The sequence below is a fragment of the Notolepis coatsorum genome (assembly GCF_963971535.1).
Source record: "Notolepis coatsorum genome assembly, chromosome: 16".
NCBI classification, from domain to species: Eukaryota; Metazoa; Chordata; class Actinopteri; order Aulopiformes; family Paralepididae; genus Notolepis; species Notolepis coatsorum.
In genome coordinates this window covers 7739800-7757346 of record NC_140180.1, presented here as the reverse complement: position 1 = coordinate 7757346, position 17547 = coordinate 7739800, and the positions used below count along the sequence as shown (strand labels likewise).

Sequence of the window (17547 nt, the reverse complement as noted above, 5' to 3'; positions counted from 1 at the left end):
TTTTTCTTTCTCTCACAGCAGAGTATGTTGTGTATGTCATAAATGTCTATATGAATTGAAAATGGGGGACCCTGATGGAAACAAGACAAACGTCTTTCTCAGGTCTGCATCCCCTTAACAATTCTATGTATTGAGCCGTACTGTATTGTACCCATTCTGCAATCTGTTAAATAAAGTTTTCATTCATTCATTCATTCATTCATTCATTCATTCATTCATTCATTCATTCATTCATTCATTCATTCAGAGCAGAGGGCAGGGGGAGTTCACAGGTCAGCTCATCAAGGCTTCCTGAGATGGCCTCTAGAGCAGCGGTTCTCAACTGGTCTAGCCTCGGGACACAACATTTTCCTTAGTCATTAAGTCGCGACCCAATTTCTTTTTTTAACCACTCAGATTCTTTTTTGCAGTAATACACAATCTTTCATGCACTGTTAAAAACATGAAATAAACACAAAAAAGTGCAACAAAAGTGCAACTAGGGCTAAAAACCCAATGAAATTAAATAATAATAAATAATATATGCTGCTTCTCTTCAAGTTTCAAGTTTCTTTAATGGTTGTCATACAGAAGTACAGAATACTTTTATACAAAATGCTTCTTACTGTTACGCTCCAGAGACTGTGCTAGACAAGATAAGTATGAAATAAAATAGTATAGCATGTAAAATAGAAGTAAAAATAGAAGTCACAGTGTTCAGTATAGACATATGTACAATGTTCGATGCAGAATAGAAGTAACTGAGTTACCATACAATATACAATATACTATGCAATGTACTAATATATAATACTATATAGTGCAAAGCAGACTTCTTAGCTTAACATAACAGACCTAAGTTTGGGGGAACTAATGGGATAACTGGGGTAAGGGGTTGCACCAAAAGTGCAACTAGGGCTAAAAACACAATGAAATAAAATTATTATAATAATAATAAATAATATATGCTTCTTAGCAGACTTCTTAGCTTAACATAACAGACCTAAGTTTGGGGAACTAATGGGATAACTGGGGATGCAACAAAAGTGCAACTAGGGCTAAAAACCCAATGAAATACAATTCTAATAATAATAAATAATATATGCTTCTTAGCAGACTTCTTAGCTTAACATCCCAGCGAACTAATGGGATAACTGGGGATGTTGTTTGCTCCTGACAAGAGTCTCAAAGTCTGGGGTGATGGTAGACAAAGCAACTCTGAGGTCGTGCTCAATGTCCAATCTGTTCCTCTGCTTTGTCTTTATTTATATTTCTTTTATTTTTTTATTTTTATTTTTTTTGTCAGGCCACTGAACTTAGAAGCAGGCCAGGACAGTGTTTCTAGTTGTATTCTAAAATTCTATTCTATTGTATTCTAAAATGTGACTATATGGTTTTATATTAACTTAATAAATAAACAAAAACGAAAAATCTACTTATTTCAACGAACATTTCAAACTAAATAACAGATTATGCACATACAACGCTGAAAACAACCGAAGCAACAATAGTATTTTAATGAGGCTATTATTATTATCATTATTATTTTGCAACAAGTTAGCCCTCTCATAAATAGCACATATAAATGAATAACTAACTTGAACTAACTTAATAGGATTGAAGTGATATTTGGCTTAAAAAATCGGTCGCCTGGCAAAAAAAAATAAAATAAAAGCCAGACGATGTGCATTGGGCCGCGGCTCTCTGACGCCTTATTTTCTGGGCCCCGGCCTGAAAAGTTTGGGAACCCCTGAGATAGGAGTGGGTCTGAGGCGGCCAGAAGATGCAGAGCAGAGGGGTCTTGAGGGTGTCTTGAGTCTCTAACTGACCATGTTTGCATTGTACTTTAATTTTCAACTGTGTCATGCTTACAGTTCATCACAATGAATAAATAAAAAACGGATGAATATAAAGGTATAAAATTGTAAAAGTAAAACATGTACACAATGATAAAATAGGCATAGATAAAAATACAGGTAAAACACATATAGAAAGATTAGATCAAATCAGTTAAAGGTGCTATAGATACACATTTTATGTAGATTAATAATAAAATAAAAAAAAGCATAATAATAATAATTACATTCACAGAGCTTTTAGAAAGGTGTGGCATAAAATAATAGCTTTTCCCCAAAAACATTATTGACACATATATTGATACAAAGATTTTGGCACAGAACAGATTGCAGAATGGGTACAGTACAGTACAGCTCAATACACACAATTGTTAAGGGAATGCAGACCAGAGAAAGACTTTCGTCTTGTTTACATCTGGGTCCGCTATTTTCAATTCTGAAATGAATGTTGTTATGTGCATGTTGCATACATGTATCCCCTCCCTACTTCCCATTTCCCTGGGGAGGTCCCTGTTTCTAGAAGAAACTGGCTTGTTCACTCGTCAACTTTCTCTTTTGCAACCTAAAGTTGAACCTAAAATATGTTTATGACAACTAAATGGTAAATGGCTGCATTTATATAGCGCTTTTATCCAAAGCACTTTACAATTTGTTCCTCACATTTTACCCATTCACACACCGATGGCAGAGGCAACCATGCAAGGTGCCAACCTGCTCATCGGGAGCAATTAGGGGTTAAGTGTCTTGCTCAAGGACACTCCGACACGCTGCCCGGGAGGAGCGGGAATGGAACCAGGAACCTCCGGATAACCAGACGACTGCTCTACCTATACTGAGCCACTGTCGCATTGAACTAACTAGTATACATTCGTTTGTATAAACTAGTTTGACAGTTTTATCTGAACTTAGTTCAATGGTACAGTGTACGATAATTGCAATAATTACAATAATTGTCCTACCATATGCAATCCTATCTAAGCACACCATTGTTTTGGTCTGACATGCTGGTGCTCTAGTGCGACATCTAGTGATTAACTGTTAACTGAATGTTATCTATAGCACCTTTCAAAAGATTACAGTGTACCAGGAAGGTTTAAGATCATGGCCCTAAACTGACCATAGATCAGCAGATAATCAATTTTCAGCTCATGCTGAAGATCATTCCAGGATGGTGGTGCACTAAAACAAAAGGCTGACTTTCCAAGTTCAGACTGTGCATGAGGGACCTTAAAGGAACACGCCAACAATTGGGGAAATTAGCTTACCATCTTCTCCAGAGAGAGAGACAAGAAGATAGATACCAGTTTCCTCTCTGTGCGTTCAGTAGAAAGCTATCTGGCTGCACGTTAGCCTATAGCTTAGCACAATGAATGGAAGTGGATAGTGCCGGTTAGCCCCTAGGCATGGTCCAACTAACACCTCTCCCAAAGGCTAACCGGACATTTGTAGGAATAAATAGATAAAAATATGGTCATGTTTAAAAAGTGTTTAAAGTGTCTAAAGTGAATGTATAGACATGAATAGACAATGAATGTGGCTCTGAATTTATGGGACTATAAAAACACTTTCATTAATCCCATTGGAGAAATTCATCCTCTGCACTGGACCTATGCTAACTATTTAGGAGCAGTGGGCAGCCACACAGCATGGCGCCTGGGGACCAACTCCAGCTGTAATGTAATACAGGGCAATGGCAGGATATACCTAGCATGCAGGTCTATTTTATGATACCTGAAGGAAAGCCAGGCAAACACCCCACAGAAAGGCCCCCTGCTGTGGTTTGAACCCAGGACCTTCTTGCTGTGAGGCAACAGTGATAACCACAGCACCACCACGCTGCACTAATGGCCAGTTAAAGGTTCAGTATGTCTACTTTTTATTTTATTTTTTATTTACGATTGTTTAAAAGGACAGTGACATACTGTATGTTTGTTTTGCCTTCACTGATATAATGACTTGGCCAATGTGTTATATGCAATTTCTTTACTTTCACTTTTATTAATTTACTCATTCCTAATTTCTCATTGGCCAGTTGATTTTGTTCAACTTCTTTAGAGTAAAACATGTTTTTTTGGTAAGTTACAGTCTTTTTTAAATGTTAATTAAAAATGAATTCATACATATATACATGTATCACGTGTCGTGGCCTCTATCACGTTGTGGTAGGTAAGGCATGATTAATTGAAAATGGGGGACCCTGATGTAAACAAGACGAAAGTCTTTCTCTGGTCTGCATCCCCTTAACAATTGCGTGTGTATTGAGCTGTACTGTATTGTACCCATTCTGCAATCTGTTAATAAAATTGTCAATCAATCAATCAATCAATCAATCAATCAATCAATCAATCAATCAATCAATCAATCAAGGTCGCTTGTTTTGGAGAGCCAAGTCGCTTCCCAGTGAGCTGTGGTGTTCCACAAGGAAGCATACTAGGACCGCTACTGTTCCTAATTTATGTAAATGACATGTCGTCAGCTTGTGACTGCAACTTGTTCCTGTTTGCGGACGACTCAGCCCTGCTGGTCTCTGACAAGAACAAGTTACAGGTTGAAAAAACCCGATATGGCTCGCCGCTGGCCAATAACAAACTATCATTACACATGGGCAAAACAAAGTCCATTCTCTTCGGTTCAAATAACAAACTCAGCAAGACCGACAGCTTCTCAGTTACAGTGGGTGACAATATTGTCACAAGGAAAGATGAAATTACCTACCTGGGTTCCATCCTAGAGGCTAATCTTTCCTGTGACAAAATGGCATCCAATGTAATAATAAAAAGTCAACCAACGAACTCGATTCTTGTACCGGATCTCCTCTCTGGTAAACAAGAATACCCTGAAGACTCTGGCAGGAGCACTCATTCAAGGGTACTACGACTATGCTTGCACCTCATGGTACCAAAGCACCTCAAAGGCACTAAAAACGAAATTACAATCATCTCAAAACAAACTGGTCAGACTACTGCTTGACCTTACTCCTAGAACCCACCTCACCCCTGCCCACTTTGACAACCTAGAATGGCTTAGAGTAGACGACAGAGTACAGCAACTTGCAATGGGCCTGGTCTACAAGATACACTACACGACCAAGGTACCCATGTACATGTCAAAATACTTCCCAAAGGTCAGTGAATACCACGATCACAACACCAGAGGGAGCTCCACAAATCATGTTAAACCCAGATTCGGCTCAAACAAAGGACTAAACACGTTTTGCAATTATGCCACATCAATGTGGAACGCCCTACCCAAAGCACTTTCAAAAACACTCTCTAAGAACACCTACGGGAGACTGCAATTCAAAACTGGCCCCTGCAAATGTCCTAACCCAATCCCCTCCAATGTACAGTAAATTACCATGTATGGCTTTGTCAATATTCCAATGTAGTGTACAGTGTCCCCCACCCACCCCCTACCCAACCAACCTCCTCCAATGTAGCGTACTGTACCCATTCTGCAATCTGTTAATCAAGTTTTCAATCAATCAATCAATCAATCAATCAATCAATCAATCAATCAATCAATCAATCAATCAATCAATCAATTCCTTTGCACTTGTTTCACAAGTTGGTCCTTTCTCTCGCGAGATCTGACACAACACCGGTCAAGGGTCACGATGTGTGTTTACATCAGCAGCTGCTGCAGCCATATTATCATACTAGTATCCTCACAACAGTCTGTCCAGTTAACAAACGGACTGACTGACTGACTAACTAACTGACTGCTCTCTGCAGGAGAATAATCCCATCAAAACAAACCCGAGTCTCCCGAAGAGTAGACCCTGTTCAGGAGGAGGACAGGCTAACAGCAGCAGCAGGGCTAACAGCAAGCTAACTGCAGCTAGCTAACAAGCTAACGTTAGCATCCCGTCTAACTGGACGTTAGCATCGCTAGCTAGCTGCTAGTGCTAACGGAGCTAGCTGGCGCTCCTCTGCCCGGCCATGGAGGAGCTGGTGGTGGAGGTGAGGGGCAGCAGCGGCGCCTTCTACAAGGTAAGAACCATAACCATAACCATAAAACCATAACCATAAAACACACCTACTTTAAACACATTAAACACCTCACTAACAACCCCAACCCAACGTTAGCCTCCAGCTAACAGCTTATAGCAGCAGGGACGTTAGTTAGTTAGCAATGTACAGTTTTTACGTCAAATGTATATACTCTCTTTTCTGGACTCTTTTTGTATCACAAACAGTACTGTATTTGCAAATCTGGTATGTCATAAATGTATCTATGTAGCAGTACTGTCTACCTGTATGTCATGTATGTCATATATGTCATTATGAATTGAAAATGGGGGACCCTGATGTAAACAAGACTAAAGTCTCTCTCTCTGGTCTGCATCCCCTTAACAATTGTATGTATTGAGCCGTACTGTACTGTACCCATTCTGCAATCTGTTAATAAAGTTTTCAATCGATCAATCAATCAAGCTATTATAGAGTAACAACAGTAGACCGGCTAGCTGCTGCTGGGCTCAAACCACTAAGTTAATATAACATTGATTTGATTGAAAACTTTATTTAACAGATTGCAGAATGGGTACAATACAGTACGGCTCAATACACACAATTGTTAAGGGGATGCAGACCAGAGAAAGACTTTCGTCTTGTTTACATCAGGGTCCCCCATTTTCAATTCATCAGGACATATAATACATACACGACATACAGGTAGACAGTACTGCTACATCTACACATTTATGACATACCAGATTTACAAATACAGTACTGTTTGTAATACTGGATATCAACAAACCGCGTGTCATTAACCAGGTTTAATTGAACCTTAACTAGCCTTAGTAACCAGGACTACTCTCACTGGCCTAGCGGCTGTTTATCTGGTGGTGACCTGCTGGCTGGGTATCAAGCCTATGATGTGTGTTTCTAGCCTAGACTGTTTGTCTGAGGGGCTGGTCTCAGTGTTTTGGGATGGTGTCCTGTTACTGTAGCCGGTAGACAATACAGTGGGGAATACATCCATAGGGAAATCCTTTGGATCCAGAGATTAAAGCCACCTTGTTGTAACGTAGCACAGGCAGCTGCCAATTACTGGAGAGCTAACGGCTGGTGAACTTGAGAACTGTTAGTGCACTGTTGTTAGGACTATCTGACTCTTAATTAGTGATGCACCGATGTAAAAATTGTGGCCGATACCGATAACCGATATTAATATTGCTGTTATGGCCGATACCGATATTTACCGATATCGATATCTCTGTATAGAAAACACTTTTTTATGATAATCAAATAAAGAGCTATTTTCCAAAACGAATAATTTTTTTACTTTTGTAACTTATTTTCAGAAATGACTGATATTTTGAAACTATTTAAGGCCAAAACATGTAATAAAAAAAAAAAAAAAAAAAAAAAAAAAATTATATTTTATATTTTTTTTAATATCGGCCCTATCTTGATATCGGTCCGATACCGATGTGTAAAAAAACGGCCATATCGGCCGATATTATATCGGCGGCCGATATATCGTGCATCACTACTCTTAATAATAAACATTGTTGTTAGGACTGTCTGACTCTTAATAATAAACACTGTTAACACTGTTGTTAGGACTATCTGATTCTTAATAATATTAACACTGTTGTTAGGAATCTGACTCTTAATAATAAACACTGTTGTTAGGACTATCTGTTCAAGTTTCAAGTTTCTTTAATAGTTGTCATACAGAAGCAGGGCTGTACGCTAAGCTTTTTCACTAGGGGCACACTTGCCCCTAAATGAGAAATTTAGGGGCAAAGAATATTTTTTAGGGGCACATTTTTAAATAACTATTTTACCATTATAGTAGGGCTGGGCGATATGGCCTCTAAATGATATTGCGATATTTTTTGGCCATATCACGATACACAATATATATCGCAATATTTTGACATTTCCTAAAGCACTTAAAAATGCTTGATTTAACCCTTTGATGCATACAGTCACGCCAATATGATGATTATAATAAGTCCCTGCAACATATGTTTGCATTATTAAACCATGAAGATGCTTTAAAAAATTATTTAATGAAAATGTACTAAGAGTAGTCTACTGACACACTAATAAAAAAAATTATTTACATCTAAGACTATTTATATAAAAACTCTTGGGTGCCCTTTTTTTGCACAGTACTGTGTTTTCTATCCACTTTAGCCAAACACACACACACATATATATATATATATATATATATACTACTGTGAGAAAATAATAATTACACACAAAGGGATAATGGCTTATAGCAGACTTAATGATTTTAGAATATTTCAGATAATGAAATTAAATGTTTATCATCAACTATCGAGTTAGTATTTATACTGTCTGTAACGTTTGGCTACTTTAAATCATTGAATGTAGAGAGAGAGCGAGAGAGAGAGAGGGGGCGAGAACGCACAAGAGAGCCAGCCCCCCCCCCCCCCCGGGTTTTGTTCTAGGTTCGCGTTTTGATCGTCTAAGCTGCCGTAGGTGATGACGTCACACTCGAATGTAAACAGGAAGAGTCTAACACGGAGATGGAAAGTCACAGTGGATGATATACAGAAACGAATAACTAATAAATATGAAGTTATGTTTAAACTTCTGTTGTCAAGCGTTGTCACTTGTCAATATAACCCACCCCCTTTCCTCACTTTTCCACCGTCCCTGCTTCACTCGGGACCACCAGCTAACGTTAGCCTATAGCTCCGCCGTCCCTGCTTCACTCGGGACCACCAGCTAACGTTAGCCCATTGCTCGTGTCAATTAAATTGCATGTTATTAAATGTCCGCGCTGGTCTGTCTAATGAAATTACAACCGCAACATTATGTCGCCTGTACAGCCCTGGTTGTAGGCTAATGTTAGTGTAGTGAAATGCGAATGAAGGGGTGAAATCACTATTCGCAAGCTTGCGAGTAGATATAATTTTTCATTCGCACCGGCCAAATTAGGGGGCAATTTGCGACGATCTCGTCGCAGCGTACAGGCCTGAGAAGTACAGAATACTTTTATACAAAATGCTGTTACGCTCCAGAGACTGTGCTAGACAAGATAAGTATGAAATAAAATAGTATAGCATGTAATAGAAGTAAAAATAGAAGTCACAGTGTTCAGTATAGACATATGTACAATGTTCGATGCAGAATAGAAGTAACTGAGTTACTATACAATATACAATATACTATGCAATGTACTAATATACAATACTATATAGTGCAAAGCAGAAATGGGATGAGGTACAATTTAGGTACAATTTACAGTAAGGTGTACGAGTTGTAGTGCAAATCCCAATAAATATAAAGTGTGTTTAGGTGATCTAAAGTGTGGAGAGTGGGTGCTGCAGTGTGTTGTTTGTTTAAAGTGAGTGTGCGCGTGTGGATGTGTGTGCTGTGTGCATTTGATGGTTGTTGCATAGTGTTTATTGTTCGTTGAGCAGCCTGATGGCCTGGTGATAGAAGCTTCTCCTGAGTCTTTCTGTGCTTGCCATGAGACTCCGGTATCGCTTGCCTGACCGCAGCAGTTCAAAGAGGCAGTTGTTTGGGTGGCTGGAGTCCTTGATGATTCTCTTAGCCTTACCCCTGCACCGCTTGTTGTAAATGTTCTGGAGGGTGGGAAGCCCCCCTCCAATTGTGCGTTCGGCTGAACGTGCCACTCTCTGTAGTCTGCTACGGTCTTGTGCGGTGCTATTCCCAAACCAGGAGGTGATATTGCCAGTCAGGATGCTCTCTATTGTACATGAGTAGAAGTTCTTAAGGATCTTCTGACTGACTTGGAACTTCCTTATGCACCTGAGGAAGTAGAGGCGTTGTCGTGCCTTCTTCACAACACTGTCAATGTGTGTGGTCCATGTCAAGTCCTCGGAAATGTGGACTCCGAGGTACTTAAAGCTGTTGACTCTCTCAACCGGTGCCCCGTCGATGCTGAGGGGGCTGCAGTCCCTGACCCCCGACCTCCTAAAGTCCACAATCATCTCCTTTGTTTTGCTGACGTTCAGGGAGAGTCTGTTCTCCTGGCACCATCCCGCCAGGACCTTGATCAGGCCCACCACTACTGTGTCGTCAGCAAATTTGATGATTGACTGTCTTAATAATAAACACTGTTGTTAGGACTATCTGACTCTTAATAATAAACACTAGGGATGCCCCGATCACGTTTTTTGCCACCGATACCGATCGTCGTGAGCCATATCGGCCGATACCGATCCGATACCGATCGTTTTTGATTAAAAAGAAATTAAAAATTATTTTATATAATTTTTTTTTTATAAAATATATATATTATATAATTAGACTTGTACTTGTATTATCTGCGAGACATCGCCACCACGCAACAAGTCAAAATGCTCGCTATCTGCAAACCGCGCCACTGTCTGTGTACTCTAGTAGCCTCCAGCTCCAAAAAGGATTCTCCGGCGCTGCAGCTGGGCCCTATTGGTATAACGTTACTACTGTCACATTCAGCAAGCCCTCAGCTCGAATACGCATTCAATCAATGTTATAAGACATTGATATCAGGAGCTATCTGTAGCTACTGCTAGCCGGCTAGATGACGTTAAGACAACTATTTAGTTCAATCGGACATTTCGTTTTGAACTGTGAACTAACATCAGCTAACGCAAGCTAACGCAAGCTAACGGAGATATCAACATGGACTACTAGACTTCCTGGGGCATTTGTTGATATCCGGAGCTATCAGTAGCTAGCCGGCTAAATACCGTTAGTCAATGCCTACTAAAAGTGAATAGTTGACTGGGTAATTTTGTTTAAACAGTAACGATAGCTAGGTAGCTAACGTTAGCTCAGGTCGAATGCACTATCTAGACTCAGCAGAGGAGCCGCCTCCTCTGTGTTTACAAACTCTACACGGGTACGGGTGGGGCTAGGGAGGAGGAGCAGTTTGCAGGTCCTGTGCGTCTGAGACAAGCGAGTGTGATATCCACTTGATCAGTTTCCGCGATCGGCGAATAAGACTCATTATTAGGGATGGGTACCTTTCACATTTGTACCGGTACCTGTGAATCGATACCGGTACCCAACGGTACCTTTTTTCGGTACTTTAGTCTCAAGAAATTTAATTTACCTACCTCAGTTTTTTTTTTTTTTTTTTTGGTTTCTCACTTGATTCGATACTCGGTAGTACCGACGTGTTTCGGTTCGGTACCTCAAAAGTACCGAACTCGGTACCCATCCCTACTCATTATCGGAATTCCCCGATCGCATATTTATACTGATTATCGGCCGATAACGATCGGTGGCCGATCGATCAGGGCATCCCTAATAAACACTGTTGTTAGGACTATCTGACTCTTAACAATAAACACTGTTGTTAGGACTATCTGACTCTTAATAATAAACACTGCACATACTCTGGTTTGGACCACCATCATCACTACTACTGTCTGATTGAATCTTGCCACCCACTACTGTTTACTACTACTACTACTACTACTACTACTACTACTACTACTACTACTACTACTACTACTACTACTACTACTACTACTACTACTACTGTTATCACTATTGTCATCATTACTTGCACTTTGTTCTATCTTCTATTATTCTATTGTCTATGTATCTTCCTGTATCTTACCTGTATGCATGCTGCTATGGCACTTGGATTTCCCCAAGGGAATAAAGTAATATTAATAAAGGAACACTTGACTTGTAGATGCAATCTGTCTCTGTGTGTGAGGTTATGGATTTATCCACACTAGACTCTTGAAAATCTATTCGATCACATTTATTAAATGTTGTTATTGGTTGCCTATTAAATAAGAATGTAGACCACAGTGCCTTGTCGATGCAACACAGCTACGTTGATGATTATTTCTGGTTATGTAATGGTGTCCCTACTCTTCAAAAACAGAAGTCCCACGCAATTGTATCTAGTGTCAACATGGCTCTATTCGGGGTATTTTCAAAAGCAAGAATACTGTCATGTGCCATGAATAATCAATAATAATAATAGCTTAATTTTATATAGCGCCTTTCAAAAGACCCAAGGTCGCTTTACAAATAACAAAAGTAACAAACATAGTGGACAGATACAACATAAAAAGTGAGAAATTAGGGGTTAAAGGCCAAGTTGAAGAGGTGGGTTTTGAGCAGTTTCTTTTTGAATGAGTCCAGAGTTGGGGCGTTGCGGAGTTCTGCGGGGAGGGAGTTCCAGAGGGTGGGAGCTGCCACACTGAAAGCTCTGTCCCGAAGGTCCGCAGTCTGGTTCGGGGGATGGAGAGCTGACCAGTGTCCGTGGATCGCAGGGACCGTGACTGAGTGTAGGGGTGGAGGAGGTCAGTGAGGTACTGAGGTGCCAGAGCGTGGAGGGATTTGTAGGTGAGCAGGAGGGTTTTGTAGGTGATGCGGGATTTGATGGGGAGCCAGTGGAGGTGGATGAGGGTGGGAGTGATGTGCTGCCAGGGTTTGGTGCGGGTTAGAACCCTGGCAGCTGAATTTTGAACATACTGGAGCCTGTCCAGGGTTTTGCTTGGGACCCCGGACAGGACCCCGTTGCAGTAGTCCAGGCGGGAGGTGACGATGCACTTGTTGTGTCCTGTTGTGTTGACCGGTAGCTGTATCTAGGGCAGTGGTAGCTGTATCTAGGGCAGTCTTACTTGATATGTGGTCTGTGAATAAATGTGATTAAAAGGATGCCCCGGTCGATTGGCCAGCGATCGGTATCGGCCGATATTCAGTATAAATATGAGATCGGTGATCGGTGATAATGCTTTATTTTCGCCGATCGTCAAAACCGATCGAAAAACATGATCCAATTCTTAGCGGAGATCTCACTCGCTGACTCTCTCAGGCACACAGAGCTGCACACAGAGCTGCGGCGACCTGCTCCTCCTCCTCTTCCAGCCTCTCCCGCACCCGTGTAAACACGAGTCTAGTCTAGGCTAGTGGGACCTCCGTGAGCTAACGTTAGCTACCGTTACAAAATGACCCAGTCAACTATTCACTTTTAGTTTAATACATGATGAGGCATTGTCTAACGGTATCTAGCTGGCTAGCTACTGATAGCTCCTGATATCAACAAATGCTCCAGCAATAGTCTAGTACTAATGTATGATACCTCCGTTAGCTCACGTTAGCTCACTGTTCAAAACGAAATGTCCCATTCAACTAAATAGTTCACTGAGGCGTTGTCTTAACGTTATCTAGCCGGCTAGCAGTAGCTACAGATGGCTCCTGATATCAATGTCTTATAACATTGATTCGATGCGTATTCGAGCCCCGGCTTGCATCGCAGTCACAAACGGGGCTAGCTGAGGGAGTAGGGTATATCTGCAGAGCCGCAGATATACCCTGCTGAGGGCATGCTGAATGTGATTTGATCAAAGCAGAGTATACACACAGACAGTGGAGATAGCGAGCATTTTGACTTGTTGCGTGGTGGCGATGTCTCGCAGATAATACAACTAAAAGTATAATTATATAATATATATATTTTTATAAAAAAATAAATAAAAAATGTATATAAAATACCTTTTTTTTAATCAAAAACGATCTGTATCGGATCGGTATCGGCCGATATGGCTCAAGACGATCGGTGATCGGTATCGGTGGCAAAAAACGTGATCGGGGCATCGCTAGATCAAATAGATGTTCTAGAATCCGTGCCATCTGTGCAGGTAAAGTTCAAGTTCAAGTTCTTTAATAGTGTCATACAGAAGTACAGAATACTTTCATACAAAATGCTTCTTACTGTTACGCTCCAGAGACTGTGCTAGACAAGATAGTATCAAATAACATAATAACATAATATAGCATGCATTTAGAAGAAGAAAATGAGGTCACAGTGTTCGGTATAGACATATGTACAATGTTCTGAGTTACCATATAATATACAATACACAATACTATGCAGTGTACTAATGTACAGTACTATCTAGTGCAAAGCAAAAATGGGATGAGGTACAATTTTAGGTACAATTTACAGTAAGGTGTACGAGTTTTAGTGCAATCCTTCATCCATAAATATAAAGTGTGGGGAGTGGGTGCTACAGTGTGTTTGTTTAAAGTGGGTGTGTGCTATAAGTGTGTGGAGTGGGTGCTACAGTGTGTTTGTTTAAAGTGAGTGTGTGCGTGTGGATGTGTGTGCTATGTGCGTTTGGTGGTTGTTGTTGTGTAGTGTTCATTCATTGTTCGTTTAGCAGCCTGATGGCCTGGGGATAGAAGCTTCTTCTGAGTCTTTCTGTGCTCGCCTTGAGACTCCTGTATCGCTTGCCTGACCGCAGCAGTTCAAAGAGGCAGTTGTTCGGGTGACTGGAGTCTTTAATGATTCTCTTAGCCTTGCCCTTGCAACGCTTGTAGTAAATGTTCTGGAGGGTGGGGAGCCCCCCTCCAATTGTGCGTTCGGCTGAACGTGTCACTCTTTGTAGTCTGCTTTGGTCTTGTGCAGTGCTATTCCCAAACCAGGAGGTGATGTTGCCGGTCAAGATGCTCTCTATTGTACATGAGTAGAAGTTCTTAAGGATCTTCTGGCTGACTTGGAACTTCCTTAGGCGCCTGAGGAAGTAGAGGCGTTGTCGTGCCTTCTTCACAACACTGTTAATGTGTGTGGTCCATGTCAAGTCCTCGGATATGTAGGCACCGAGGTACTTAAAGCTGTTGACTCTCTCAACCGGTGCCCCGTCGATGCTGAGGGGGCTGTAGTCCTTGACCGCCGACCTCCTGAAGTCCACAATCATCTCCTTTGTTTTGCTGACGTTCAGGGAGAGGCTGTTTTCCTGGCACCATCCCGCCAGGACCTTGACCTCTTCCAGGTAGGCCCTCTCGTCGTTGGCAGAGATCAGGCCCACCACCACTGTGTCGTCAGCAAATTTGACGATTGTATTGCTACTCCGCTGAGCCACACAGTCGTGTGTGTACAGGGAGTAGAGGAGGGGACTCAGAACACAGCCCTGGGGGGCCCCTATGTTGAGGGTGATGGATGAGGAGGTGCAGTTGCCTGCTCTCACCACCTGGGGTCTGCCAGTCAGGAAGTCCAAGACCCACTGGCAGAGGTCATAGCCCAAGCCCAGGTCCCTGAGCTTGGCTATGAGTATGGAGGGGACTATGGTATTGAATGCCGAGCTGTAGTCGATGAATAGCATTCTCACATAGTTCCCCTGCCTCTTGTCCAGGTGTGATGCTGCTGTGTGCAGCACATGGGATATGGCGTCCTCCGTGGACCTGTTGGGGCGGTATGCAAATTGCAGGGGGTCCATGTTGATGGGGAGGGAGGAGCAGATGTAGCCCTTTACTAGCTTCTCAAAGCACTTCATGGCTATGGAGGTGAGAGCTACAGGGCGGTAGTCGTTGAGGCAAGCAGGCTTGGATTTTTTGGGTACAGGGATAATAGTGGACTTCTTCAGGCAGGTGGGGATGACAGCCTGTTCTAAGGACAGGTTAAATATGTCAGTGAATACTGGGGCCAGTTGGTCGGCACAGACTTTTAGGACGCGGCCGGGGATGCCGTCTGGACCTGCTGCCTTCCTGATATTCACTTTTTTAAAGGTCCGCCTCACCTCATGCTCTGTTACCCTGAACACTGCGCCTCCATCAGCAGCCGACCCCCCCCCCCCCCCCATTGCCGAGGCTTGTGAGCTGGTGTTGTTATTACCAGCATCAAACCTTGCATAGAAGGTATTGAGGTCATTTGCTAAGGAGATGTCACTGTTCAGTTTGAGGGAGGCGCCTTTGTAGTCTGTCATTGTTTTGAGCCCCTGCCACATAGCTCTAGAGTCAGCTTGTTCAAACTGGAGTTCAATTTTATCCCTGTAGCGTCGTTTGGCCTCTGACACTGTCCTCCTTACGTTGTATCGCGCCACCTTGTGGTCATTCATGTTGCCTGCCTCTAGGCCGTCGTTGTATGCTTTGGTGCGCTCTCTCAGAGCTTCACGGACGGATTTGTCTACCTAGGGTTTTTGATTTGGGTAAACTTTCATTTTGGTAGTGGGGATTGTTTCTTTCACCCTAGTACAAACATAGTCCAGCACTGTCTCCGTGTAGACATTAATGTTATCTGTGTCGCGGAACACATTCCAGTCTGTGTGGTGAAACACTGACCGGATCGTCTCCTCTGACGTCACATCCCATTTCTGCACCTCTCGCGAGACTACGGGAGTACTTTTAATTCTCTGTCTGTACTTTGGTGAAAGAAAGATGGATGCGTGATCTGACTTACCAAAGCCACTATCAGAATGAGCCTTGTAGCCACCTTTAAATTGCGTGTAACAGTGATCTAGGATGTTACCGCCTCTGGTGTTGCAAGTCACATGCTGATAGAAGTCAGGCAATACCTTTCTCAGATTGGCGCTATTGAAATCTCACAGAACTAAAATGGCGGCGTTAACATTCGCCACTTGGATTCTATTTACCTCTATTTACCTCTATAAACCTCACACATCCAGCAGAGACCTAAGCAGATCTGTGTTTTGCGAGGTGCCTTCCATCGCTGGACCTTAAGATTTCTCTATGGATCTATTCCTGACAGTATATGGTCAGAAACTGGCTATTTGTCTACTGGCTAGTTGTCCTGTCCTGATATGAATTCAAAGGGCAGTTCAACAGTAGTTGTTTAGTGCCTTGCTGAAGGGCAGTTTCTTACCACCATGACACCCTGCCGCCTCAAAACAAACTGAGCTTTCATTCTCAGAGGCAGTGAGTACCCTACTAGAGAACCCTACTAGAGAACCCTACTAGAGAACCCTACTAGAGAACCCTACTAGTAGTAGCTCTTTTCAACCTAATTAGTTCTGGTTCTTGAACCGTTTCTGTTCAGGATTCTTGGAACCTTGCTGCTGATATATTGTTTTTATGTTGTGGGACTTGTACAGCACTTTGTTCAACTTTGTCAGTGCTGTAAAGTTTAAACCTTTTAAAATCTTAGACAAACGAAACACTTTGCTTTCATGAAATATTGTAAGCCGTCATTTGAGGCTTTATAAAAGCAGCACAATGAACACAAATCTGTCAGTGCCGAGTCCGACCTCATCTTAAATAACAAACAGCATTAACCCATTCTCCGCCGATGACGTGTTAACACGTCATTCTCCGCCATGCGTAATCTGCCAATGACGCCGTAAGGTGTCTTTGAGATCAATATTTCATATTTTCGTCATGGTATTCACATTTCACCCACGGAGTCTTGGCTGGTGCTGTAGGACTCCGCTCAACTCTGCAACGCTTCAATACCGCTACCTCGTGGCCGATCGACGAGTTGCCAAACCGGAAGTGGCCGGAAGTGCTTGGTCCGTCCCCTATTCCGTCCGGCCACTCGTTATCGCTCCCGGGACTCAATCCAGACACCGTGGATATCGATCCGTTGCCATAACTCAATAAACAACATGATTTGGACGTATATTAGTATTATACAAACCGGAACTGGATCACCTCGATCAACATCACATAACTGGGATCTGTTTGCGCCAGTGTGATCGCCCAACGGTAAGAGGAGGCTGACGTTACTTTCAGCCTGTTTGTTTATTATTATACATACAAACTGCTCTGATCAATATATCACCCATACTACATAAATGATTTAACATCGGCCACGGAATTATAAACGACCCCCCCCCCCTCCGTTCACCCGCAGATGATAAGTCATAACGTCTAGGACCATGTACAGTTGAAATCTTTAATCTGGCGTCGATCGGTATCAAACTGCATTTGATGATCTAATATATGCATTTATGGCTATATCTCACGTTCTATGAAATACTGCAGAAAACGATACAAACATATTTATACTC

At 42.0% G+C, this 17547-nt stretch overlaps 1 protein-coding gene across 2 annotated transcripts in view; it reads left to right on the top strand.

Annotated features, from left to right (window-relative positions):
* Window positions 1-5599: 5599 nt before the first annotated feature.
* The window catches only part of fmr1 (fragile X messenger ribonucleoprotein 1), a 72218-nt gene continuing 60270 nt past the window's right edge, over window positions 5600-17547 (top strand). For both annotated transcript variants that reach the window (XM_084331873.1, XM_084331872.1), the window contains exon 1: window positions 5600-5827. In XM_084331873.1, coding sequence (XP_084187999.1) covers window positions 5777-5827 — 51 coding nt within the window. In that variant the 5' untranslated portion in view covers window positions 5600-5776. The remainder of the gene's footprint in view (window positions 5828-17547) is intronic.